The sequence below is a fragment of the Homalodisca vitripennis genome, chromosome 6 (genome assembly GCF_021130785.1).
Source record: "Homalodisca vitripennis isolate AUS2020 chromosome 6, UT_GWSS_2.1, whole genome shotgun sequence".
Taxonomy (NCBI): domain Eukaryota; kingdom Metazoa; phylum Arthropoda; class Insecta; order Hemiptera; family Cicadellidae; genus Homalodisca; species Homalodisca vitripennis.
Genome location: NC_060212.1, coordinates 98916033 through 98942100, shown reverse-complemented (window position 1 = coordinate 98942100; position 26068 = coordinate 98916033). Strand labels below are relative to the sequence as shown.

The 26068-nt window shown below is 33.9% G+C and overlaps 1 protein-coding gene across 1 annotated transcript in view; it reads left to right on the top strand.

Moving 5' to 3' along the window:
- Positions 1-24930, top strand: part of LOC124364632 (BDNF/NT-3 growth factors receptor-like) — a 94948-nt gene extending 70018 nt beyond the window's left edge. The window contains exons 3-11 of the mRNA XM_046820252.1: positions 5734-5880; positions 7671-7762; positions 9192-9344; positions 11767-11947; positions 13158-13316; positions 15278-15399; positions 20557-20730; positions 20880-21038; positions 22011-24930. Of these exons, the coding sequence (XP_046676208.1) occupies positions 5734-5880; positions 7671-7762; positions 9192-9344; positions 11767-11947; positions 13158-13316; positions 15278-15399; positions 20557-20730; positions 20880-21038; positions 22011-22301 (1478 nt within the window). The 3' untranslated portion in view covers positions 22302-24930. The remainder of the gene's footprint in view (positions 1-5733; positions 5881-7670; positions 7763-9191; positions 9345-11766; positions 11948-13157; positions 13317-15277; positions 15400-20556; positions 20731-20879; positions 21039-22010) is intronic.
- The last annotated feature ends 1138 nt before the right edge of the window (positions 24931-26068 follow it).

Below are 26068 nucleotides of genomic sequence, written 5' to 3'. Positions count from 1 at the left end.
ATTTCAGGATAAATAAACATCTTTAAATCTCCAGGCAAAACGAAATTACTACAACCCTGCATACGGTTTGGTTATTGGTTGTTCATTAATGGAATTCAGGATGTTCCATAAACCTCTACCAATCTTTCCAGGTATTATTTATGGATCAAAAGCTAACGCAAAACATTCAGAAACTCAATAATTACCCTAAAATTTTCCATTTTGTTTTTTTTATTAACAATTTTAATTTTAGAACCGATGTAATAAGTTGAAATTTGGTATATAGCTTAATGACCTATAGAACTGAATAGACAAAATGTTGATTCTCCACTAATTTTTTTCAAAATGGCGACTTCTTAAAAATGTTAAATTCAGTATCTTAAGAATGATATATGAGGAAACAGTTACAGTTGTGTTTTCTGTAGAACATTTAATTACAGTTCCAAAGGTACGAGGTTTAAGAAAATCAGTTGATAAATAAAGGAAATATTTTTTTATATGTCTACTAAAAGATATCTACTGTTATGTGACAGCGCAGTTGGTGAGTTCCAACAATCAGCTGTTTTCGTTGAGCTGCTCTAATCAGATGATTGGAAAATTGCACTGGTAGATTGTGATGATAACTTAACTATTGTAAGATTTAGGAGTTTTTTTATTTAAACATAATAAAATATAAATGTGTGTAATCTACAAAAATAGCAACATCATGTACATGTGATTTTGTAAAATTCCTAGATGACTGCTGCGATAATTAACAAAATATGAGTTGGGCTTTCGGCTCCAGTGACAGTGCAGCAGTACTACTGACACCGGTAATTAAAACTGTTCAGCAGCGGGAATTGTTCTTTTAATTAAAAATTATTTTGTACCGTAGTCTTAGTAGGAAGTTTATTATTTTAATTCTACTTAAATAAAACCATATTAAACCTTATCTTTATACTATATATTCACTTTACACAGAGTGTTTTCAAAATATGCTCATAACATTTTGGTAATGGCCGGGGGGTGGGAGGGGTGGATACGTTGAAGTAAACAACAAAACGTTAAACAGCTGACGTTCTATCTCGCTCCTCTCTGTATTTGTTTGCCTGAGCTTGTCTGCACTTTTTTAGTTTGTAGATCGCACAACAGTATGCAACGCTGCAATAATCTCTCATGCCTCTTATCATACCCAAGCTAAAATCGTAATATTTAAAAACGTGTTTAAAAGTTCTACGAACACCTTCATAGCCAACAAACCATTTGTTTAAAGATCTTAAATAGTAAACCCCAAAAATTAATAGTTTTTATATTCAATGTGTAAGGATTGAATGAAAAATCAAATTGGGAACGAATATTTTAGCTATTAACCAAACTAAACTGTTCCAGTTGATTATTGATTTAACCACGTAAATGCCATTCGTTGAAACCCATCGTTAAACTAATAATATATTTGTATTACATTAATGTCTCTAACTCAACAGGTAGGATCAAATTTCTGTTCTTCTGTACATTTCATAAATCGTGCAAGTCAAATTTATAATTCGTTTAGGTTCACGAATCATGAGAAAAAGCTTGGATTTGTCAGCATTGTGTACCTCAGGCAGACGAATAGTCTTTTGATCTAAAAAAGTAATATTTGAAAAATGTAGGACTGTGTTGGGCCTCAATTAAAGAGCTTGGCGGAATAAAACCGTCAATGTAAAGTGTAACTTTTCACGAACCTGATAAAATCAGCAGCTTTTTATAAATTTCAGACTTAAGTTTGACAGTACAGTGTAATTGATTCGTAAAGGTTTTGATATTCTACATATAAATGAGCCTAATATACTCCGCGCGATATTATTTAACGACGACCATGACGCCAGTAATTGAGATAACCGTGTACATGCTACTGGGAAGAAAGGTAGATTATGGAGGACCGCTGCCCACAATCCGAGCCCCTCCTTATTCCGTGTTGGGCTGCGGCCCAAAGGAGGTGTGACAACCCAACCATCTAGCAATATTTACCGTCTCGTATTGTATTAGATGTGTGTGGGCAATGGGTAGCATTACTTCCACTCATCGTGTTGGATGCTCGCATATTGAATTAGTTGCTTTGCACTTCCTCTTCCACACGTTATATAAGGTCTCAACCATCCCGGTGATTGCTTTTTAATGTAGTCGGATGAAAATACTCGATTTCTAATGACAGTAAAACCAGTTTAGATCGGTAGTTTTTAAATATCTCATATGTTACTCACGTTCAGTATAGAATTGTGCAGGTTGACATTCGGAGCTTTTCGAGTGGTTAAAAGCCCTCATGGAACCCCAAAAATTTAATCTTCTACCTATCCCGACTGTTGGCAATGAGAGAAAAATATCCCTCGAAATAATGCCTCTAAAATATTAAAATGCTTAGAAACATACAAAATATTATAAATTATCTATTCCTAAATTCCTAGAACAAGTTTGTTACGGGATCTGATAAAGCAATATAGCCTTTCAAGGACCCTCATAGGCTCAAAAACGTAGAGCTTTGAGCGAATAAAACGCGTTTCATGAAGAGCTCATTAAGTTGATGGACTCTGATTCGCCGCGTATAGATTTACTCATGTACACTCGGCTCTGAAGATATCAAACAAAATAAAGGGTAGAATCTGCAGACGATGCTGTGAACACAGGCCAGATTTTAATGGTGCAATCCATTTTATCGGGATTATTTGTTTTATTTTTTAAGTCGTTGTCATTTAAGATAATTTTCCAAGACACAAAAAAACTATCAGGCATTAAAAGTAAGAAACTTAGGTAATTTTGTGGTTACAAAAGACAAAAACGTGAATGATATACGTTTATATATACAGTAGTTTTACGTTACGTGTACAGTACAGTTTTACATTACTCGTTTAGTACAGTTCCACGTTACGTGTACAGTTTGAACGGGATATACTTTTAGGGACTGACTGTTTTCAATAATTTATTACGTAAGGATACTTTGTGTTCATAATTTTAAAAATCATGGTTTTATTAATATATCCGTATTTTTATGGAAATTAAATTTTGCTGCAACTAAAATCGTGTAATTCCCTCCAGTAATATTTTATATACATACTGTACAAATTTCATCGTTAATCCTAATAAAAAAGCCTCTGCTTCAATCTCGTGGAATGATAAAATATTTTTTTATACTTTTCCTGCCTTAAAAATATGTCTTAAGGACCTATGACTAGATTGTCGTTCAAAAATTGAGACAAAATTAGTTCAATTGAAACATTAATTGCACCGCCTAATCTGCATTATCCTTAACTCATACTCCGCAGCACAAGGCTTGTATAGTAGTAGTTTTATCTCCAGCCAACACTTTTTCAAATAGTAGTTTTTATGGTGAAATTAAATTATATTTACGGCCGTGAGTTAGTTTGGAAACGTATGCCCACCTGCGTTTATCTGTCGTTATTTCAATTTTTTTGTACTAAAATGTTTTTATTACAATAGCGGTATTTAAGTCTAAAATTTCAATATTTGCAATTACGTCTCGGTTTTGGAGCACCACGGCTGTATTGGCAGCCATTTTGATTTTAGCCAATCAGAACCTCAAACACTTTTACACCCTTTTATTTTGAGATGTATAACGTTAATCATATAATTAAGAACCTTCCAAGTGTTGTACAATTCGATATGCTCATCATGGCACTCCGTGTCGGCGTGCCGGCCTACACTTGACACCTAGTGTAAGCGATGCCACGGAGATGTATTAAAAGCACGAAGAAGTGAGACCAGGTGGTACCATATGGACCACCCGCTGCCGCCATATTTGTTTAAGCCGTGGAGGACCGGATCTATTGTTCCCTCTGAAACACTCTCAAATCTGCTATCGTCTCGCTAAGAGTGACTATCTACTCTACCCGTCAGATCTCGTCTTGTCTCACGAAACAAAAGACTCTAAATTAAGCTTCGTCATTGTTTTTTCCTCTCAATTTCTTTTCTATAACCGAGGACCCACAAAAAAAGGATTCCGATATTCTTTTTTTAGCTGTCGCCACTGACGGGTTGAAGGACCCGCTCTTTACCTCGATCATAAAAGGAGTGTCTCAATAGATGTAATTCCTGGCACGCTACATACCTACTCAATCAAGTACATATATAAGCTGTAAAATCCTGTAGTACGTCTAAATGTGTTACTGGAATGCAACAATAGAGCGCTTTCATTACAGGTAATTTCCATTTCCAATTAGACTATCAAGCCAGTTTTTGTCTTCATTTGATCTCTTCAGGGTCACGCTAACGTAAGCTAATCGGCAGAGAGATGTGGCGGTGGTGGATTACACTTTCTTGGGCACCCAGGAAAAAAATTGCGCCCTTCTTAAAATATTTTTACCAAGAGGACGGTGACAAAAATAATACAAGATATTTATATTTAATGTGAATATCTATAAAAGAAAACACATTCTTTTCGTAATAATCACGTTTGATTAAATAACTAAACTAAAAAATTATCAGAAAAAAAAACAAGGAAAACGTTCTATCTTAGTCCGGATGTGATGCCATTCGTGTGACCTTAGGTTGTTACACAATTATTCATTAAGTATATTTACTTCTTCTTTAGTTCTTTAATTTAACAAAAACATGTTTCTTTACTGTATTTCAATAGCCTATAACTTGTTTAAACCTGCTACTTAACAGAATACGACCACATTTATTAATTAATAAATATTCTTTGACTTCGTAAAGTTGTTATGTGGAAGTTCCAAAATAATTTATCAATACTTAGAACTATACGTTTATATTGTAACAACTTGTAAGCAACAAGCTTATGGAAAGTTATATTTAATAAAACTTGGGTCGATTAAAACATCTGTACAAGCATCAAAGTTATTAATGATGATTGTGATTTACAAGCTCGATTTGCTTATTTTCGGCCCTAATTCATAATTAATGTTCAGAATCACTGATATAGCTCAAGTTGCGTAATGTTTGATGGCATATCGCTAACTAAAGCCTCACACATTATCCACTCGTATTTCAGCATTATTGTCTGCATGATCCAAAAATACATTCAGGACCAATGTTAGAATATCTAATTACAGCCTACATTGGTCAATGTGTATAAAGAATAGGCTATAACATGATCTTATTTTTCATATACTCGTAAGACTTGCAATGTGATAGGAAAGGACAACGAGATTCGTTGCTTAGACAACTGACTCCTCTTAAATTTTGTTTGATTACTGGTTCGTTATTATTAATAAGTGACTCAACTACGGAGTGTTAAAAGGATAGCATCCCCCTAAAGCCCTAAAACATTTAACAAAAATTCAACGTGTTAAAAATACTTAAAATAGTTAAATATTTTATGTTGAATTAGGTCTATCTGAATTATATTAATTTAAATCATTTATTCCATACCCCACACGGTGTGCACTTCAATCAGATTCATCTCCCGTTTCAAAGCCAAATCATGGTTACACCTTAGATCTTCGGTGCCTGATCAATCAGCGGTGTTTTCAGGGGAAGTCGGAAGACTGCCCCCCCCCCTCAAATAGTAGTATATAAATAATACAGATCTCTGACAATGTAGTTATAGATGTAGTTACAAATTCAGCCTAAAATTAAATTGAGTATTTCATGATAATTTTACAACTCTACATATTTAATAAACAAATGAGTTGATGGGTTTATCCCCCAAATACAACTTCTTGATACGTCACTGATTGCACTGTAGCACTTGGGCTTTAGCTAACTGTGAAATTTTCAATTAGGCCTACTGTATGCTAAGTAAGAAGTGTGATGTTTCAGAGAAGATCCACGAGGGAGATTGCAGGCCTGGACTGTGCGGGAACGAGGCAGCCTGCAAGCCTGTCGGCAAACACCAGTTCGTGTGTATCTGTCCTCATGATTCATCGCCCGCCACCGCTGACCTCAGGTGTCCTAACAGGCTCACAGGTAACCTACCCTAAAATAAGGGATATTTCAGCCGTTTACAACCATCGCTGTATTCTCTGTTATTGTACGTTCCTAACAGCCGTGTGCAGTGGCTAGTCACCGTTTTTTAAGTGCCGCAAGTTCTGCGATACATATTTTTGATAATCTTTCCGATCTCTCCTACATACAGTATAACATGATAGAGAACAAGCGAAATTAAAGAGCAGCTTTCTCTTATAATTGTAATTATAAAAAGTTGTTATCCCAGTATATTTGTGAAATTTGTGCAATAGCGTTCATTTTAAGTATTTTGCTTACGCAAAAATAATATTGGAATCACAAACACATCTATATTCGAGAATAATTTCCACAGTAACATACGACTTTTAAAATAAACAGATCCTGACAAATGCAGACCGTTTCAGAATATAACTTTTTACGTTGTACCTAGTGCGAAAACTTTACGGCATTACAAGATCGAACAGTTTTGTAGAACTTTTTAGTAAATATCATCCAATTGCAAACAAAGTTTTCATAAAATATCAATAAAATGGTTCTTTGTAGTCACCAGACCGAGGTATGATTCGATTTATTATTAACTTGCTATTTACTTTTTAGGTCCCGGCATGCGAGAAGTAGCGCAAATGCTGTATTATTAATACACTTTTCAACCCAGTATCCTCGACTTTTATTCAAGCCTCGGCAGTCTTAACAGTCTTTTGTCGTCAAAAAAGTAATCAGTGAAGATTATACTCATTAGCAACCTTTTCAACGATACCTGTCGTGATTCTAAAAATATCAATTCAATATCCTCCAACCACCCCCCCCCCCCACTCACACGCCTGCCACCCACGAGTGGTGGGTGTTATTAAATATCTTGATAAGGTTTTCATACATTTAAGCGAAGTTTCCACGACAGTCCACAGAAGTGAGGTTTGGATTTAGGTAATATTAGATCTACCCACACACCATTTTCTCGAAACTACTAAACAATTTTGTATTGTATTGATAAATAACAGATGAAGTTATTTTTCAATTGGACGGTCTGAATAAAGATTTCACTGACATCCAGCCACAAAGTACTGCCGTCTCATCTGTATTATACTGTGTTGTATGTTTTGTGAATTGATATTTCATATTCTAAATGTTTTATAACTTCCGACATGTAACAAATAGGGATGACCATTTAAAATATATATTTGATAATAAGCCCAAAAATAATTACGTCACTCCTACAAGCTCAATGAATTTTTAACTTGTTGATGACAGATTGGTCCGTTTCATCAGCCAGGAATGTCAGTCTTGGACACAATGCAGTGTTCAATATTTCGGTTTCCTTGCGAACTCCCAGATTTATAGAAGAAGTTAAGTACTCTTAAACATCGAGCCTTGTTCAATTTTTGTCATCCGTATGGGACTCAGGATGAAACTCTCCAAAACCAATACCCTCAGTTTTCCATTTAAATTCAAGATTGACTAAAGGAGAGCCATTGATCTTTCAAGAGGCTGAATATTTCACCTCAGTCTCTTTACAGTACCAGCTTTATCTCTTATTTTTCCATTTATCCACTTGCATGTCTTAAAGTCCTCTTACAAGTTTATTTGTTTCATTGTAAGTAGGATTTCCCATTGGAGCGAATGAATAAATTCTATAGAATACAGTTGAATACATAACTCTTCCAGACAAGTTCTCTTAGCAATGCACTAACTTTTATATGCTATTTCACTCTTTCTGGAAACTTCTCGATTAAATCCACAACTGCAACAGCAAATTGTGACTTGTAGTATACAGAAATCTTGTAATGTTGCAGTGCCACTGACGCCTCGACCCATCCTCAACATCATTCCGCTCGGAAACAACATCACGTCAAACAACAACAGTACCACTCTTCATCATCTTAACGTAAGTATTCATGTGCAGTCTAATGGTACATGAATGGGTTTTTTTCAGTATCTATGTTTTTGCTTCACTGGTTGGTAATTTTTATCAATATTAAAAGATAAGAATCGCTCTTTTGTTCTATAAAACTGGAGACAATAAATAGTAACTCCGTCACTATAGCACGTATGTGTACACAATAATAGTGAGTATAGACCGTAGTGCGCTCACCCCAATCAACAACTCCTCTTTACCTATTGTATAGTGTTATTAAACCTATTATAATGTATAAACACAAAATTAAGCCACTGCTTGACTCATTAAGAAATGCCCAAACTATTAAACGGGTTTACGTAAAACCGTACACATGTTCGTACGTTATTTAATGCCCAATGTAGTTTACTCAACAACTATGTTTATGTTAAGCTAAAATAAATTATCACTGGGTTATTGTAAATCACATACACATTTTTGGGAATGTTAATATAGCAATAATAATTTACTTTGGCTAACAACACAGTACAACCATATCTTTAATGAATTTGACCAACAAATTTAATTTGGCTACATTTATAGTCTTGAAAGCACAGAGTAAGCTTGATAATAATAACATTAACCTTAGTAGTTAGATAGTTGTAACTTCTTACATAAGCCTTTTCTGCAACCGCTGTTTAGCATAGAGTAAGATAATATCCAGATAAGAAAATTAAAAGTTTTAATACAAATATACTTTTAACTGTACATTTTATCAAATGTTTAGTATGCAGTTCTTGGATAGTACTGTAATGTTGATATAAAAGACAAAGTTACTATTTAACTTTTACTATATACTTAAAATCTGTTATAAAACCCATTCTAGTTCTCTGTTGACAGAAGTATGCTTCTCTGTCCTGTGTCCTCGTATGTATGTATATATATTTACATATATATTTTCTTGATCGGGAAATCAGGTGAAATCATTGATTGAACAAAAATGCAAGACCAGATTAAATTGCATTGCCCATAAATATACACTTTTTGACCAATTTTCTTGATCATGGTAACAAAGTAAACTATATATACCAATCAATTGTATACCTGATGAGACAATGAGACTACCACTTCACCTATTTATAGGTGTCTCTGATGTCAAAATGATGTAAATGTTCCATTTTGAGCTTCTTCGTCGTTGACTTTCTTTGGATCTCATCAGACGAACATGACTCCAGATTCCAGGAGTCAAGTCTGAGACAGCGTCAGATGCCAGACGCTGCAATAAAAGGAAAGTGAACTGGAGCTAAACTTAAAATTCAATTTTCATTGTATTTCATTGTAATTCAAATTCAACTAAACAAGTATTTCACAGCGTTATGTGTGAAATACTTTTTGTCGTGTCGAATTCTATTGTGTTTTGGGTGTGTAATTATGTTTTGAGTGAACTGTCCACTGTTTGACCAGACTCTTATGGTTCCAGCCAGAAACTATCCAGGCTACAGTTCTAGTGGCAGCGTTTGCTGCTTCTTGTCTCCTCCTGTTGGCTGTGTTCTCAACTCTGTGTTGCTGGAAAGGCTGGAAACTCTCCCAGTGTTGTTCCTTCCCCCAGACGTTCTGCAAACAGCAATCTGATGTAATTATTTTAGACAGTAACTATATTTATGTTAAGCTCAAATAAATTATCGCTGGGTTATTGTAAATCACATGCACATTTTTGGGTAATGTTAATATAGCAATAATAATTTAGTTTGGCTAGCAAATGTTTGAATTGAATTGAGGGGGTAGGTCCAAAAAAAAGAAAAAAAATGCAGAATTGTCTTTTTATAGCTAATGCTTTTTCTTTTTCCCTGTAGGTGTTCTCTACTGTAATAATTGAACTAAACTGATCTGATGCTGCATGGATTAAAACTGCTGTTTTTTATAGAGTAAATTAGTTTTAAGAATATACATTTTATATTACCTTGAAACTTCATGAAAAGGAAAATTAGTAAGGTAGTAAAGGACTTAGTAAGAAAGTAGTAAGGTACAAAAAATCTTTATTTAAAAGGTAATTTTTAAAATCCAATTCTTTTTCTGGGCTTAAGAAAGTCAATAATATTATCATTTTACTAAAACAAATATTACTTACTAGATGATTGAACACTTTTGGAGTGTTTTTTCAAAACTATATATTTTCAGAGTTGTCTTTTTGCCCCTAACTCCTCAGTTATTGATATTTCCTACATGTGAATGGAGGTACAAAGTTGTATTTGCTGACCAATTAAAAAAAGAGCTTGCGAAGATCTTTAAACAATTTATTTTTAATTTCCTAGAACCTTCTAACACTCTGTCAGCTTTCATATCTACAGACACCTCTTAGTTCATCACAAGACTTATTAGTATCTCCTCCATTGATTTCCCCCCTTAACCAAATCCTTATTGTGTTTGCCTAAGTCTTATGTCATCATACAGGTTTCCTATTTCAACATCCAGAATATCAGTTACAGATCATGGGCTCCTCCAAAATTCTGAAAGAAGCCCTCTGACGTGTATTGTAACCATAAAAATATCAAATTTAACTTAATGAAGTAATGTTTGAATATGGGTAAATTTCTTTTTAAACATTTTATATTTGTTGTATCTGAATGCAAAATTACTATTTACAGTAAAGATAATGGTAAACTAAAATCAAGGTGGCCTGCTCTTAAAATCTGTACAGGATCGACCCTTACAGAATATGTCCTTGAAGTTGTCATTATGTACCGATAAACATTTGTACTGATGTCATACCTTACAGCAGTGGTGGTGTGCTAAACATTTCATTTATTGCATTTACTTAAGAATTCTCAGGTATAAAGTACAACCTTGCATTCCAAAAGCATATTACACTTTTCTGCTAAAACATGAGTTTGTGTATCGACTGAATTGTGCCAGATCAGAAATCTTTTGTCTGCAAAATGTAATAAACTAACTTACAATCATATGTCTAATTTTGAATCATTACTATTAATTCAGGGAATATGTATATTATAAAATAACTCATTTAATTATGCCCTAAGGTAGAGTTTGGTCGATGAGTTTCATTTGTTTTCCCTTGTAAAATTAGTGTACTATTACAATACTAATTACATCCCTCCAGGTTTTAAGAATAGTTAATCTAGTTTGCAATACCAGACTAGAATAATACTGTTCTGCTTAAAATTAATTGTCCAGACGAAATATAATTGTTGTTGAACAATAGTTTCCAAACAATTCGGCCAGATTCAATGAGTTTTTAACACACAGACAGCAAAATTCTATAAAAGTACTACATACTGTTTTGCGATATATAATATGCTTTCAAAATTATTACCACTTTAAATTTTAGCATTTATTTTAAAAATATTTTGTCATAGATTAACCCAGCAGGTATCACTTCTAGCTGGTTTATACCTCCCAGTGGAACCTACCACTGGGTACAGCAAAAACCGATGTGTCACTTAAATCTGGGCAACCTTATGGATGTCCAGGAGCGGCACATCACTAACCACAAATGTCGAGATTCTGGAGTACAAGGGCAATTCGATAGGTCTAGTTTACTGCGGGAGATGACTGTTGGAGTTGGTGGGGTTTGTTCCCTAACCTCATTGGTTCTTGCTAGCCTCAACAAGGATGTGCCACTCCCTGCCTACTTTGACTGGAGAGGCTGGTTCAGAGCTGGCCTAGCCTTCTAATTCTGCCTAATTCTTCCTCATGGATCTCGATAGGAGGTAACCTCTACTTCCTAACCTTACCCATCCTGAATATCCTGTTACTCCGGAAGCAGCGCTAAGGTTCTTATAGAACTAAGTGCAATTTATAAGTTTCTTGTCCTAATAGAACAAAAAAAGAACAAAAAACTTTTTAAGTATCAGTCTTTCATCCCCCAGGAGGGTATACTTCTGTTTGGTTTATAACTGCTGGTACATTGTATACTGGGTACAACATTAAGGTTGCCACCCAATAATGTTTTTAAAAAAATTATTGATTTAGGTAGTGCATGAACCATCTAGAATTACAGATTACAAGGCCACTGATATTAATTGGAACTGTTGCAGAGCGCTCCACACAGTCTGAGTAAAGGGCTGTTGGCGGTGGAGAGGTACGCTCCCAACCCTCAGTACACACCCTGCTCCCTCTCGGACCTCAGCTCTACTCTGTCAGTGGCCATCCTGCCACGGGACCACATAATCTTCCAGCAGGAGATTGGAGAGGGCTGCTTCGGTAAAGTGTACAAAGGTAGGGATCGAACAATTATACTTCTAATCTTACATTATGTGCATAAGATATTTAAGTAAAATATAAAATGTATACAAGAATAGCAAACCTGAGTTTTCTAAAAATAGATGAGGTGCAGGAAAACTAAACAACATAGTTCTCATGTATAGTTACAGTTATAATTAAGCCATTATCTCAGTCCAAACACACACTGAGTGGGTTCAAAGAACCCATCCAAGTTTCTCTCCCCTTGAAAGTTTATCAGTTCTGTATTTCATCTATTCCATAATTCCTTTTCATTACCTAATTATATCCTTTCTTATTTTCATTTACACTTGTGTTGATAGCAAATGTTAAATGCAATTAAATATTAGACATTGTATGAAAACATTAAGACAGTTTTATAGAGCGTAATCGTTTAAAAACAACCTTACGTCGCTGTGTACTGCATGTGAGAATGTTATGTATTTATGTGCTACTAATACCAAATAATATGTATTTTAATATATTATGATTGCTGTGTTTGTTTATTAAGATCCCAACTGGTTTGTCTCAAAATCATGTAGCTGTCTGTCCATCCATGTGATAACTTTATAGAAAGCCACCTACTCGTATATTCTCACAATTCATAATAAATACACCATTCATACACAATACACAGGACTGTTGAAAAGTATCAGATTGCTGTAGGAACTGTTAAATGGTATAACTTATTAAATTATGACATTCATTTAGACTCAATTTCTGTTCAAAACATATTTTTAGATAAAATTCCTAGGAAAGAAAATAATGTTAAAATATATTTGAACAGGGTTTAAATTAAGTCCTGATACACCTGGATATATTCCAATCGGATTGAGATATCAATGTGCAATATTTACCAATATTTGTAAGGGAGGTAGAGGTGAGTCACTTTAAATTTTCAAATTGCAACCCCTATCTTGTGACATGTCATTTGAAAGAAATAAGTAAAGTAAATTCAAAAGAAACACAATGACATGAACAAAACATCTCGACAACAATTTTAGCAAAAGTTATGGGCAACCAACCCCTTACATCTAAGGATGTAAATTAAGGAGGTAAAAAATATATTACCTCTCTTTTCAAAGGGGGGTAGAAAGGAGTAACTTTCAACTTTCAAATTGCAACCCCTATCATGTGAAATGTCATTTTAAAGGTCTATTCAATGGAATATTAGTTATTTGTTGTTGATGGTGCCCGTATATTGTAGGAGAGCTGAAGACTGAGACCCACGTTGAGACTGTTGCGATAAAGGTGCTCAAGGAATCTGCGACGAGAGAAGCAGAGGAAGACTTCATGAGGGAGGTGCAGATCATGAGTGCCTTCAAACATGCCAACATTCTGTCACTCATTGGGGTTGCTCTCAGAGGTAATGATTGCGATTGAACAGTTCTTCACTTTATACCATAACCATAAATGTTTGATTCCATAAATAGTCTAGGTGGAACAACAGGTTGGTTTGTTTATATTTATTTCTACTGTTACGTAAGTACGAAAATTGAAATATAGGAATGTTTTCATTGATTGAATCAGGTATTTTTTAGAAATGTTTAAATATCTTTGTTTTATTATTAGGCCTCCCAGTGGAAGTCAGGAAAAGTGATTCTTATTTAGCGTGATTGAAAGTCAAAGAGTGCAATGGAGTGTGAATTATGGTTCATAAATAAGTGAAATAATACCAACCAAACTATATAAAAGACTATAATGCTTTCATACTTATTTAAAAGTAAATAATTAATTCAAGCTTAATACTTTTACTGTTAATACTACATATTATGGCTACACCACAAAGTGCAAGTTTGCACTAAGTTCTGTTAAATATATAAAACCGTTTATATTTGATTTTGTATTTAAAATTCTTTACCTTTGTTTTGTTTTGTTTACTTCTGATAAAAATATTGTAATACAAATTATAAATGCAAATTTATAGATATACTTACATATATAAATAATTCATTTATTTTTTTAATATGAAACTTGAATTCTATACTACAAAGCATTATAATTCACTGTAGTAGTTTGTTTATTCATGAAATATGCACTGTGTTAATTAATATACCAGTAATATTGTAGCACATATACATCTACTCTTACATTATAAAACATTCACGTTTTATTCATACCACAAGCTTCTTTATCAGTAGAAATTATATCGTGGGATAAATCGTAATGAATAAGTTACAATCAAAGCAATTACCAAGCTCAAAAGTGTGAATAAACTCAATTCATAACAAACAATAGTCTTGGTAATTGTAAGGAGTCAGAGTGCATATATTTCAACGATTAGAACTCTGACTTTACTCTTGAAGAGAGAGGACTCAATTCCTACATCTACTCAGCCAACAGCAATTAGTGATCGAGATTCTGCCAATTAATGTGGTATTTCAGCTACGCTAATTGATCTCTCATTTACTGGATGTTTTATTTTATTTCCAGATGTTCTTGCTTTACTTTACAATTTAAGGAGTAAAATCTATTCACTATTTGAAAGATTAGAGAGAAAGAGAACTGGAAGGATTCACTTTGGTTACTATCTATCGCAAACTATGTTAGTTGAAATTATATATTCTTCACTTGTTGCATGTATCCTTAGTGTCAAATCATCCTACACACATTTTATTGGCTGAGCATCAGCGAAGCCTATCACTCAAGAGACTGGAACGAATTCATTTCTCTCTGGCTGTCTGTCTTTCCCCACGATATCTCAAAAACAAAATGAACTATAGACTTGAAATTTTGCATAAAGCTTCTTTTCTATATTTGCAACACTGAGTTTGATGGTGATGCATGCCACTCCATGGGATTTGGGTGAGCATTAGCGAATATTTTTACATTGATCTTATGGATAACCATGATGGCAACGAGAAAATAGTAGAATAAATAAATTTGTAAACAAACTGAGTACCTAATCATATGAGATTTGAAGACATGACATTTTTATTCAAAGTAAAACGAAAACATTATAGAGTGGAAAGACAATGTTAACAGACAGTGTTATGAAACCCAACTTCATGAAAAAAAAAATGTGAATGTACCATTTGGCAAGATATCTAAAAAAATGTCATCCGTAGACTTAAGATTTCATGGAGTTCATTTGTATAATACGAAAGAACGAGTGATATGATGGTGGCATATCCAGCCATGGATTTGGCTGAGTGTAATTTCTGTATGATTGTTTGTGTGTGTGTATCAACCCGCAGGACGTTTCGAGAATTATTGATTTGAAATTTAGCTTGAAACCTCAGTGAAGCCTATTACGCAACACTTGGTGTAGTTTACTTCTAACTTATGTAGAACTTAAAGTTTTCTCTAGCACAAATGTCTTTTTAGAGCCAAACAAGAGTCCTTGGATGGTGTTTGAGTTCATGACGTATGGAGACCTGACAGAGGTGCTGAGGAGCAACAGCAGAACATTCTGGACCCCGTCCACCACTCTCCCCCGCCTTAACAAGGTAAGTGCCTCTGACGTTAGAACCGCTATCAATGTTTTACACTGATAAAGGATGGAACGCAACTTATAATTGTATTTCATTTGTTAAACTGCTTATTCATTTTAAAATGGTCAATTAAAATAGAATTATGTTATTAATGCTCTCTGAATAGTTTGATAGTTAAGAAACAAATGAAGAGTTATTCAGGCTCGGAGGACTAGAGATTAATTGGAGATTAATTAATTAGGTTATTTTGATTAAAAAAAAAGGAAAAACAAAGAATAGCATAATAGGCAGGGGTGATTAGGAAGGGCAAGGGTAGGATTAGGAAGGGAAGGAAGGAAGGGAAGGGGTTAGGAAGGTGATTAGGGGCTGTACTTGTAGAGTGACAGAAAAGGGGTTGGATAGAGGGATGATGTCATCTGGACAGGTCACACGCATCACACAGCAGGGCTGAGACGCTCCATCCTCCTAAAGGGCTTGATAAGGTCGACATAGTCTGTAGGCGAGTTTGTGGGTGAAATTACAGTTCATATCACTAGCCACTCCAGGTTGAAAGACGAACTCCACGAAATGTAAAGCGGTACAAAGGGATTCTTGATAATACCCTCACCTTGTGTGAAAATCACACAGTCTTCAAAGGGCGAGAACAATTAGACAGTTGTAAAAGACAAGTGCCTGGCACACAAGAACAATGAGATGCACCCCATTTGGATTCACATTTTGGAAAGAACAAGTGAGAGAGAGAGAGAGAGACTTAAACCATACTGAGTCACATTTTGGAACAGACAACGAGTACAATAAGAGTTTTTAGAAACATGCCCTGCACAAATGAGGAACAAGACAGAAGTGCATCACGCTCTGATTGACATGTAGGAATGAAACAAGAGAGAAAGACACACTACACACAAAGGTACATTAGGGGCTGAGTGCTGGTCCAGGTCCCATGTCAGGTGATGGGGTCTGTACAGTGCAGTGCAGCCAGCTCATTGAGTATTAGCTAGAGAATACAAATATAAACCATATTAATAAAATATAAATAATTATATTCCATACTAATGTAACAGAGTTGTAAATATTTTACAACATCCTTTCAGTGTACGTTGAGCCCTAACCAGAAATGCCCACATGAGCTCTTTTAAGAATAATTAAGTATTTTTAAGTACCATGTATATTAAAATTAACGATAATCAATAGTACCTATATACAACAAAGGACTCGTTTCTTCTTATAATACACAGCTATATTTTGCTGTTTTTACCCTACAGGGAGCTGTGGGTAGATTAGAGCTAAACATTATTAGAATTAAATTGGTTACAACATCAAAATTTAATATTTTTAAAGAGTGGTTTGTAATAGTTTTGACAATTAATGCATTTAAAATGTTAGAATAAAATAGTATCACGAATCTTAAGAAAATTTACTGTATAGACTAGGAATAAATAATACAAATTAAATCAGTATAGAAATTTTAAAAAATCAAGCTTCAAAAATCAATGTTTTTCTTGGGTGGTTTTATAGAATTACATTTTTGTGCCCAACTTTACTAAACAACTCTGTATGATATTTGTAACAAATTTTAATTGCATTTTTTTCTACAATTAGAATTATAAATTGTAACTTGCAACTGGATGCCAGACTTAGGTTCTTTATGAGATGCTTACTGGTCTGTCTCCATTTCCTTGACTAGGTCCAGAACCAACCTGCCATAATGAACTTCCTCTTTGTCAGTGTAACCCTTCTCACTGTCAGTGCATATTTAGATCAATATAATAGTAGTAAACTGGAGTTTTGAAAAAGATTGTAACCTTGTATATTTTATTTTTTCACAATAAATTAAAAAGGAATATATGTTTGAAACAAACAGTTGAAATTCATTAATACGTAGTTACATTTAGAATTATTTATTTATTTAAATTATATATTCAATAGCCACAGATGCAATATCTTTATAGCTAGTTTGACATTTATGAAACTAAACAAAATACAATACATTTCATTACAAAGGAAAAAACTTTAAACAAGAATATTAGGCTAAGCAAAAATTAATAAATAAAAATAATTCTCTGTACAAGTTCAGACACTTGGTATACCTAACTAAACAAAAGAATAAATTTTATAACAATACAAAATTGAATGGTTTGCTTTATAATAACTCAACAAACTAATAATAGAGGTATAATAACAATTCTACTTGATACATTTAGAATTAATTGAGAAAGATTAACATAACTCTTAGAAATTAATAAATACAGAATATAATGAGATGGGTTATAACTTCAATATCACCATCATGGGTTTTGGGCTTTTAGGTAGAAGAACCAATATTTCATTTTGATAAAAGACTAATATATTAGTAAAATAACAAGCTCACAAATTCTGATGATGTGAATGATCCTTGTACATACACTGTGATGATCTTTGTAGTTGGAAGATGATAAATCCAATTCCTCAGATGGTGGTATGCAATAGAGTGTGATGTCCTTTGGATGCTTTGTAAATACTCTAGGGAAGTTATAGCATGACCGGTGGGATGCGCGTGAGGAGTGGAGGAGTTGAGCGCGTGGGGGCACAATCTAAAGTAGGGGAGTGAATACAGTGCTACTAACCCCACTGAGAGTTTTCGGCTCCCGGCTCATAGTGGTGGCGGGAGCCGAATATTGTAGTGTTTGCCAACATTTCTGGACCCTTATGTTCTTACCACGGTGGTCTTTTATGATGAGCAATTTAATATAGGAGACCTTGAGAATATTTGAACATTTCTAGACTCTTTTGAAGTTACGGCGACGGACTTTTATGATGGGGAATTCAATACAGGAAATCTTGGAAATATTGGGACCGGATGTACGTGATCTTAACAATGACTATGTTCTGCCGAAATTGTGTTCATAGCTCACCCTTCTTAATGAGTTCGCAGTAGAGATACCTGGTGGTAAGAAAGGGTTCTCATAAATTGGGAAAGGGTAGGAATTTATATTATTCTTGATCTCCAACGACGACAACAGTTCAGAATTGTATGTAATTTAATGATGTATACTTAAAATAACAATAACGCCAACGATCCACACGCAATAGTTAAGCATAACAAAATCCCGTTGTCAATGAAAATTATTTATTGTTCTTCGAACTACACCCAAATCAAAATTGTCCAGATTACTTTTAGTATGTTTGCGTTTTATTACTTTGTTGAGCGTACTAAAAGAATTGCCAATTGGACTTATTTTTTTTCCTCCTTCAAAATTCGTCTCAGCGTACTTTCAGAAATTCCAGTTGCCTCTACGACACGCTGTTGAACTTTCTTCAAATTTATAAGTGTGTTGGTTTCTGCTTCCTGTTTCATAAAATGGGAAGCACTTCTCTTGCTTGGCCGTGTATAACCTTTCTACCTCCAATTTTACTTTTTACATATGATCCATCTCAAACTCTTTACTTAAAACGTAATGAGCACAACGCAATTAATTCACAAATTGTATTACATCTCGTGAATTGGCACAAGCGAATGTTTTTTGGGCGGCACGTATAGAAGACTGGAGACCGAAGTTCACAAGGCTAAATACGGCAACAGACTGAGCCGCTCCACCCCCCACCACTTTAGTTCCGTCTTTGCCTACGGCGCATCTCGAAGTCACCGGTCATGCTATAAATTCTCTACTATAAATTGATATGCTTGAAGGATCAATTGGGATCTGCAACGATGAAATGAAGTCTGTCCATTTATAATTTAATTAGTCAGTGTTTGAGAAAAAAAGCCGGAACAAACAGATAATGGACTAAACTGTATAAAAATACAATTAATACTAACAAGTTTTTATGTTTATAAAGTATGCAAAATTAAGGAAAGGTAACTTCTAGTACATAAATTAAATGAATTAATCGGGATCGAAAAGTTATGCGTGTTACTCTTCTAAAATGTAGAATAATTTGGTCAGCTGGGTTATTGTTAATCAGCTGTCAATTTAAATATTACAAACAGAAGGAAGTATTGATTCTGATACTAATAGATAAGTTGGTAATCGTACAAATAATTATTATTGAAGTTAAAAATCTTAATAATTTAAAGGGGCACGAACAATGGAATTTTCATCACTCTGTATGGTAATGGCTACTTTCCAATACAGTCATCATTCACTCGTAGCTGTCACCTGATTTTTCCTCTACCAAACATTACTTTCCCTATGTAAACATCTCTTTTGTTGTATACACAATTGAAATAAAAAGTGTGACTCCTTTATTTGTTTGACAGTCTTGAAGTTGAACAACTAATTTTAACACCAAAATGAATGATAACATAGTTACATTATCTCTTGGAAGAATAATTACTAGACTATGAAATGTCAGATAACCTTTTAAAAGATTTTATCTGCTTTTGACTTGGTAATGAGAAGTATCGTTCATTCCTCATCTCAAAAGTTCTATAGCAGGTCTCGATAACACACAGACTGGTAATTAAATTTACTATTAATTGAGAAGACATTACTCTTGTACTCTTCAAACACCAATATTAGACAATCCACCACTTGGTAGTCCAATATTCTAACCACAAACACCCAAAACTCAGTTGATTTCTAAATTCTCTTCCTTCTTTTACATATATTTATTTGCCATTTCTCAGAAGGTTTCTACATAGTTAATTTTACAAGTCATACAAAAATAAAAATTATAATATTGTAAAGTTAATAGCTGTTTTTAGGACAAATGACAACATTTACTTTAGTGTGGAAAATTCCTTCATCAATCCCACGTGATATCACTTTTTAGAAAATTAGCTTAAACCAGACAAAGTCTAAATCTTGGTATTACAGCTAACGTATACTACCATAGTGCTTGTGTTTACAATTTAATGTTAACAATACAAGGTTTCATATAAGTTGAATTCTATCTATCAGTACAATTGCTTCACAGGGAAGAGAATACGTGGTTTAAGGTGAAAAGTGCAAACATTACAGTGCGAGGATTATCATACAAAATATTTTATAGAAATATCTTAAAGTGTATACTTTACAATTCTTCACTTCATAACTTAATTTAAAAATTTGAAGTGGTATGCCTCCACGGAATGTAAAATAATGAAAGTATTAATTCAATGTTTATTTTTACAAGTTTTAACCTTGTATCCACCAGATGGAATAGATCACTTAAAGATGAACCTAACACGTTTGCTCTTGTGTGTAATTTTAGGACAGTCTCCTCAACATATCCACCCAGATAGCTGAAGGGATGGCGTACCTGGCCACACAGAGGTTCGTGCACCGAGACTTGGCATGTCGCAACTGTCTGGTGGGTGAAGGCTTGTGTGTCAAGATCGCTGATTTTGGCATGAGCAGGGACGTGTACACCTGTGACTATTACAAGGTGACGACAAGTGAACAACTATTGTATCATTTCAAATCATTATCAATATAGCCAAATTTTTCCTACTTTACTGTTCGTGTGTGTATGTTATGTTTTACAACTTTAAACAGGAAAACATAAAGTAATTTCATGTTCATTCTGGTTGTTAGATTGGGGGATCTCGACTTCTCCCAGTGCGTTGGATGTCACCAGAGAGTGTGACGTACGGCCGCTTCACTCTCGAATCTGATGTTTGGTCATATGGAGTTGTTCTGTGGGAGATCTACAGTCTCGGAAAACAGCCGTACTTTGGCCATAACAATGAAGAGGTAAACTGAAATCTATGTAGTTATAGTACTCTTATTTTGAAGATTGTCTTTGGTAAACTTATGAGAAGTATTATACGTCTGTACAGTCACTGAGAAGATAGAGCTAATACACCAATTAGACGAACTGTCACCAATTTTCAGCCATATTGGATTATTACTCTTGTTTCAAACCAGTTTATGAAAAATCTACAACACAGATGTTTATGTAAATTTTATATAACACTTAATTTTTGTAATGACAGTCAAAGCATTGCTTACGCAATTAGTTTTTTTAATATTTTGTTCTTACCGTCAAGGATCACCTTGAGCCAACATCTGTGAAACCAAATCTGCCAATAATATGCATGTGTCTGTACAGATGAACTGAATAATTTATTGTGATTGGCTGAAGCTTAACCAACAAGTGAACCACAGTAATTGCTTCTTTATCACAGGCTTTTCGATAATTTAATATTATCTGCTTTGTTGGAATCATTTTCTTTCATGATTATTTCTAAGATTTCTCTTACTATTCTTGAATATTAGTAAAACATTTTTTAAAGTTCTATTGTTTGGTCAAAATTTATTTTATGTTTGGTTTTGAAAATGTGCTCCACATTGGCTTATTTTTCCATATCCTTACTTTTTGTGTGCCAAATGTTCATTTATTTGTGTTTCATTTCCCCTAAGTAGACTGAGTTAAAACTACATTGAATGTTGTAGACTGCAGGTATACCCATGTGTTTTATCAGCAGCTCCTTGGATGTAAGGGAGATAAATTTGCACATTCTTATTTTTGATTAAGATCTAAATGTACATTATGACACCACTTTAATAATTTTATTTTTAAAAGTCTTGTTGATCTATGTTGTATTGTAAATATTTTTCTGTAATTTCAGTCATGGACATACTTCCCTCATATTTGTTTCATTACTAATAAAATTAATGAGCAGGTCTTTAAAAAAAGTAATGAAATACTTCCATGCCCTGTAGGTAGTAAGGCTGATTCTGCAAGGTATCATGCTGATAACACCTGATGACTGTCCTCCGCACATCTGTGAGCTGATGCGGTCATGCTGGAAGACGGAGCCCAGGGATCGTATCACATTCCCGGAGATACTTGATATTCTCCAGAATTCCTCAACACAACCTCCGTCAACGTTGCCTCGACCCCCAGCATTCCCCGTCACTCCTCAGACCGTAGTGGAGGTCCTGGATGCTGAGAACTACCTGAAACCTCTTCAACCGGAACCGAAAGAATATCTACAGACATTACCTGACTAATTTTAATAGATGCTGACAATGTTCCGGAATTGTTCATCATCTCTGCAAGTGTCCAGAGTTTAAGCAGATGCGACTCGCATAACTTACTAAAAATTGATCTTACTGGTTAAAGTAATTTTACTTTATAAGTATTACTTCATATCCAGAGGAAAGTTCAAATCTAGAAGCTTAAAACTGGAGTGGCTAGGACTGGATGTTCTTATTTCTCTGGTCCCTTCTTGATTTAACTGTCTGGCAACGACACTGGTACATCAAAGGATGAATGGGTAGGTTTATGGTAATTAGATCTTCCACCACCCACCCACTTCGAATCATCTCCAACTCGCCAAACTCTGTGAGGATAAACTTCTGCTTTCCAGTTAAGAGACTTGCTGTTAACCCTTAAGTTTGAATCATCAGTAGTTCAAACCATGGGTTGATTAACCAGCGTGCTGAGAGGGCATTGTGGGATTGACCGCATCTCTTGGCAGAGAAATCATACTTGTCAGTCACAGCTGATGGTGGAATGCTGTCATAGAGTTTATGTAGAGAAAGTCGCAATTAATTGACAGTGATAGTAGCTCATATCTTGTCATTTCACTTTAGAATTAAATCAAATGTGCGAGAAATACGCATGTTGCATTATTACAAAAAGTATAATGCCAAACAGTTGAGAAAAAATGGTAAGAAATCAACAGTAGTTTTATGTTCAGTATAATTGAATGTTCAAACTCAAAAATATACATATGAGCGATCAATACATTTATGACAGAGTAAAATGAATACTCAGGAAGCACGTATTCAATTACTGTAATCTACGTTCTTCTCTAACAATCAATATGGAATTTAATGAAGAACAGATACCAACTAATTTTCATCATGTGTGAAATAAATTGACAACATTACAAGGAACAATGTTACCGGGTTATGTAAATATCTATTTCTTGTGCAATGTGCAATGTTTAGAACTGTGTAGCTGATTGTAAATAAATGTCATATTTCTGTGATATAGACCGGACTTTAAATGCAATAAAGCATTTATTGTTGTGATAAATATTTCCATGTGAGTAGCTGTACATTATAGTAATTGTGACATCAATGTGCATATGTGTAGTGGTAAGTAATCATGTTAGTATATACATCTTGAATTATAAAAGAGATCATAATTACACTTGGTGATTATACAGTGTTTTTGTGGTCCTGGGAGAAAATAAACCCGGCAGTCCATAATCCAAATAAGTAGTCTTCCTTTAAAAATTAGTCCCAAAAATACACTATTTTTACAAATTTTAATTGCAACTTTAACATATTCTTCCAGATTCTGTGGTAAAAATACTAAAACTGTAGCTCCAAAAAAATTTACTTTGAATCAGACCTTTATAATTGACTTAAATATAGACTTATTGAGAGTTATTCCATACCCATATTTCCCCTCTCCACCAAAGTTAAGTGCTAGTTATACCACCGTGTCAGTTTGATATTACAGATCGGAACTTTGAACCCATAACCTTTAGATACTCATGTTTTGAGATACAAGAGTTATAATATAAAAAACAAAACAATAATGGTATCTGTCCTCAATGAAAATCTAAACAAAATTTTAAATATATTTATATGATCTACAGTAACATGAGGTGTTTCCATAAAAGCTAAAAAGATCTAAGTTAGTTGCTTATTGATATATGTTTGTTAGTAAATAATGTGTTATACTTTGTACAATATTACATATTTTATTCGTCACATTGTTCAAACTATTTTTAACAATGAATTACTGTGTAATCGTAATATTAAATTTAGTAAACTGTAAAGTAACTTCAAAAAATCTATAATGTTTAAATGTTGCTTTCCATGTTGACTGTTTGTTCGGATGCCAAAGAATGTACCAAAGCGTACAGATGACACAAAGTTAGTTAAGTGTTAAGTGAAATACTACAGCTGAAATAGTACCTTACGTGAGGTGTTGTTAATGTTACCCTTATCATTAGAATTTATGTATATTTAGAAGTAAATTGATATATTCTATTGTAATTTTGTAAATTAAAGTGTATAGAGGGATAAAATGGGCCAATGGCAACTACCATAAAAAATGTGTTTGGAAAATACAAAATTTCTTGTACCATTTCGGACTTTGAAAATGTCAATAACTGTCAAAAATACAGAGATTATGGTAACACCAAAGTTCACTTGAGGGAGTGATGTTTTTTAGGTATATGCAAGGCTGTTAAAGAGGGAGGGAGGTCATAGTTTGAAGATGAAGCAGGAACTGTGTTATTAGACAGCCACAGTCTGCACTTATTTTACTGATGATGAGCATGTGTGAGAACAATATTCTACAACAGAGAGAGATTCCTTAGGCAAGATAATTGTGAGAACTATATTTAACTATATTTAAATTGGTGAAAGGCACCTCAATCCTAGGAACAGCCCTATATATATATATATATATATATATATATATATATATATATATATATATATATATATATATATATACCTATGAATAATACATCCCTCCATATGTATATATCTATATTTAAATATGAGGAAATCAAAAATGTCTTTATTTGAAAAAAAAAAAAAAACAATGAGATTGATTATCAAGGAAATATTGTAGTAACAATACTGATTTCATAATTAAGTGTTTTTTTTTTTTTTTTTTTTTTGAGAAAAATAATCTTGGAATTAAACCAAAAATGATTGTGTACCTTTTAAGATGTTATCCTTAACAATAGTATATGAAACAATTTAAAATAGTTTATATTGTTTGTAGTTTCAGAAATGTTGGTGTATTAATGTATGTACATTGTAAATGTTTAAAAATATTTTTCATTCTTTATGTTATGTACCGAGATATGTGAGCACAGTTCACTCATCTAGTTCCTCTAGTACCTGAGAGAGAACTTAAGCTCCCATCTTGAACTAAATTTGTAGTATTTGTGCAGCCAAGATCAAATCCTGTATATCCGAACATAAAAGGATTTGATTGTTCACATATTGGATATAGAATGTGACATGATTATTGTATTTTATAAATATATGAATTTTCTTATAAATATTGTTTTTGCAGTAGTTCTGCATACACAAGAGTGGTTTGAAAATCTCTCGGAATAATATAGAAAGAAAAAGCTTACCTAAGTGAAAGTGATATTTTTCAATTTAGTTTCATGTACACAAAGAACTTAGGTCCAGTGATCTTCCAATGTGTCCGTAATCTATTGCTTTCTTGAAAATAAGATTCCTTCAAACATGTGAAGTAGCTGACAGTTTTGGCTGTCTTTTGTTGGAAGAGAATCCCCAATTTCTATCCAAGGGACATGACACTTGTGTGAGCATGCATTGTCTTGATAAAAATTGTTTTCTGCCCAGCCACTCCTTCATTGACTAAATGTGCAACCATTGAAAATGCCATTGCCATGGCAAAAGTACAACATAACCTAGGACACATTAGTTTTACCAAATCTGAGCTTTTACATGTATCTTTGTTGTAGTGGTTCCTTACGTTAGCATAACTGTTTTACCAATGGTGAACCCCTTCCACATACAAAAAATCTGAGAACATCACCTTTCTGGACAACCATGGTGCCTCTTCTTTCTTTGGAGCAGATCAATCAACATTTATTCTCTGTGTTGTGTTATGTTGTCTCTGGGATATAATAATAGACCCAAATTTCATTTATGGTTACAAACCATTCCTAAAATTATCTGGATGGTTGCTACAGAAAAGAGTTAAACAATCTTAAAAAATGTCCTCTCTGATGCTATGATTATTTTGGGTCAAAAGCCACAAC